Source organism: Frankliniella occidentalis, unplaced genomic scaffold (genome assembly GCF_000697945.3).
Source record: "Frankliniella occidentalis isolate FOCC.00 unplaced genomic scaffold, Focc_3.1 Scaffold244, whole genome shotgun sequence".
NCBI classification, from domain to species: Eukaryota; Metazoa; Arthropoda; class Insecta; order Thysanoptera; family Thripidae; genus Frankliniella; species Frankliniella occidentalis.
The window spans coordinates 287139-287508 of NW_026267370.1; the positions used below are offsets into that span (position 1 = coordinate 287139).

At 39.2% G+C, this 370-nt stretch overlaps 1 protein-coding gene across 1 annotated transcript in view; it reads right to left on the reverse strand.

Moving 5' to 3' along the window:
- Positions 1 to 289, reverse strand: part of LOC127750718 (ATP-dependent DNA helicase PIF1-like) — a 42661-nt gene extending 42372 nt beyond the window's left edge. Inside the window, exon 1 of the mRNA XM_052273081.1 lies at positions 145 to 289. Within this exon, the coding sequence (XP_052129041.1) occupies positions 145 to 289 (145 nt within the window). The remainder of the gene's footprint in view (positions 1 to 144) is intronic.
- Between the last annotated feature and the right edge of the window lie 81 nt (positions 290 to 370).

Consider the following 370-nt stretch of genomic DNA (forward strand, 5'->3'; position numbering starts at 1 on the left):
GTACAGACCTCATCTCGATTTTAATTATTTATTTCATGTTCCATCGCTTGAGGGGGATTACAAAATGTGATTGCTGAGTGTTCATGCTGTTTGTTATTTGTTTGCAGTTGGTTGAGAAGCTCGCTGTGCTATAGTCGCTCTTGCTTGAGGATTTTATCTGTACCACTTGTGGACTAGAGCCTGGATTGAAAGGTGAGGAAAGGTAGTCCTTTAATATGTCTTCCTTTTCTTCTTTATTACTACCTAGTGTCATTGGTGTCTTAGTACATGTGACGGGTACAGACCTCATCTCGATTTTAATTATTTATTTCATGTTCCATCGCTTGAGGGGGATTACAAAATGTGATTGCTGAGTGTTCATGCTGTTTGT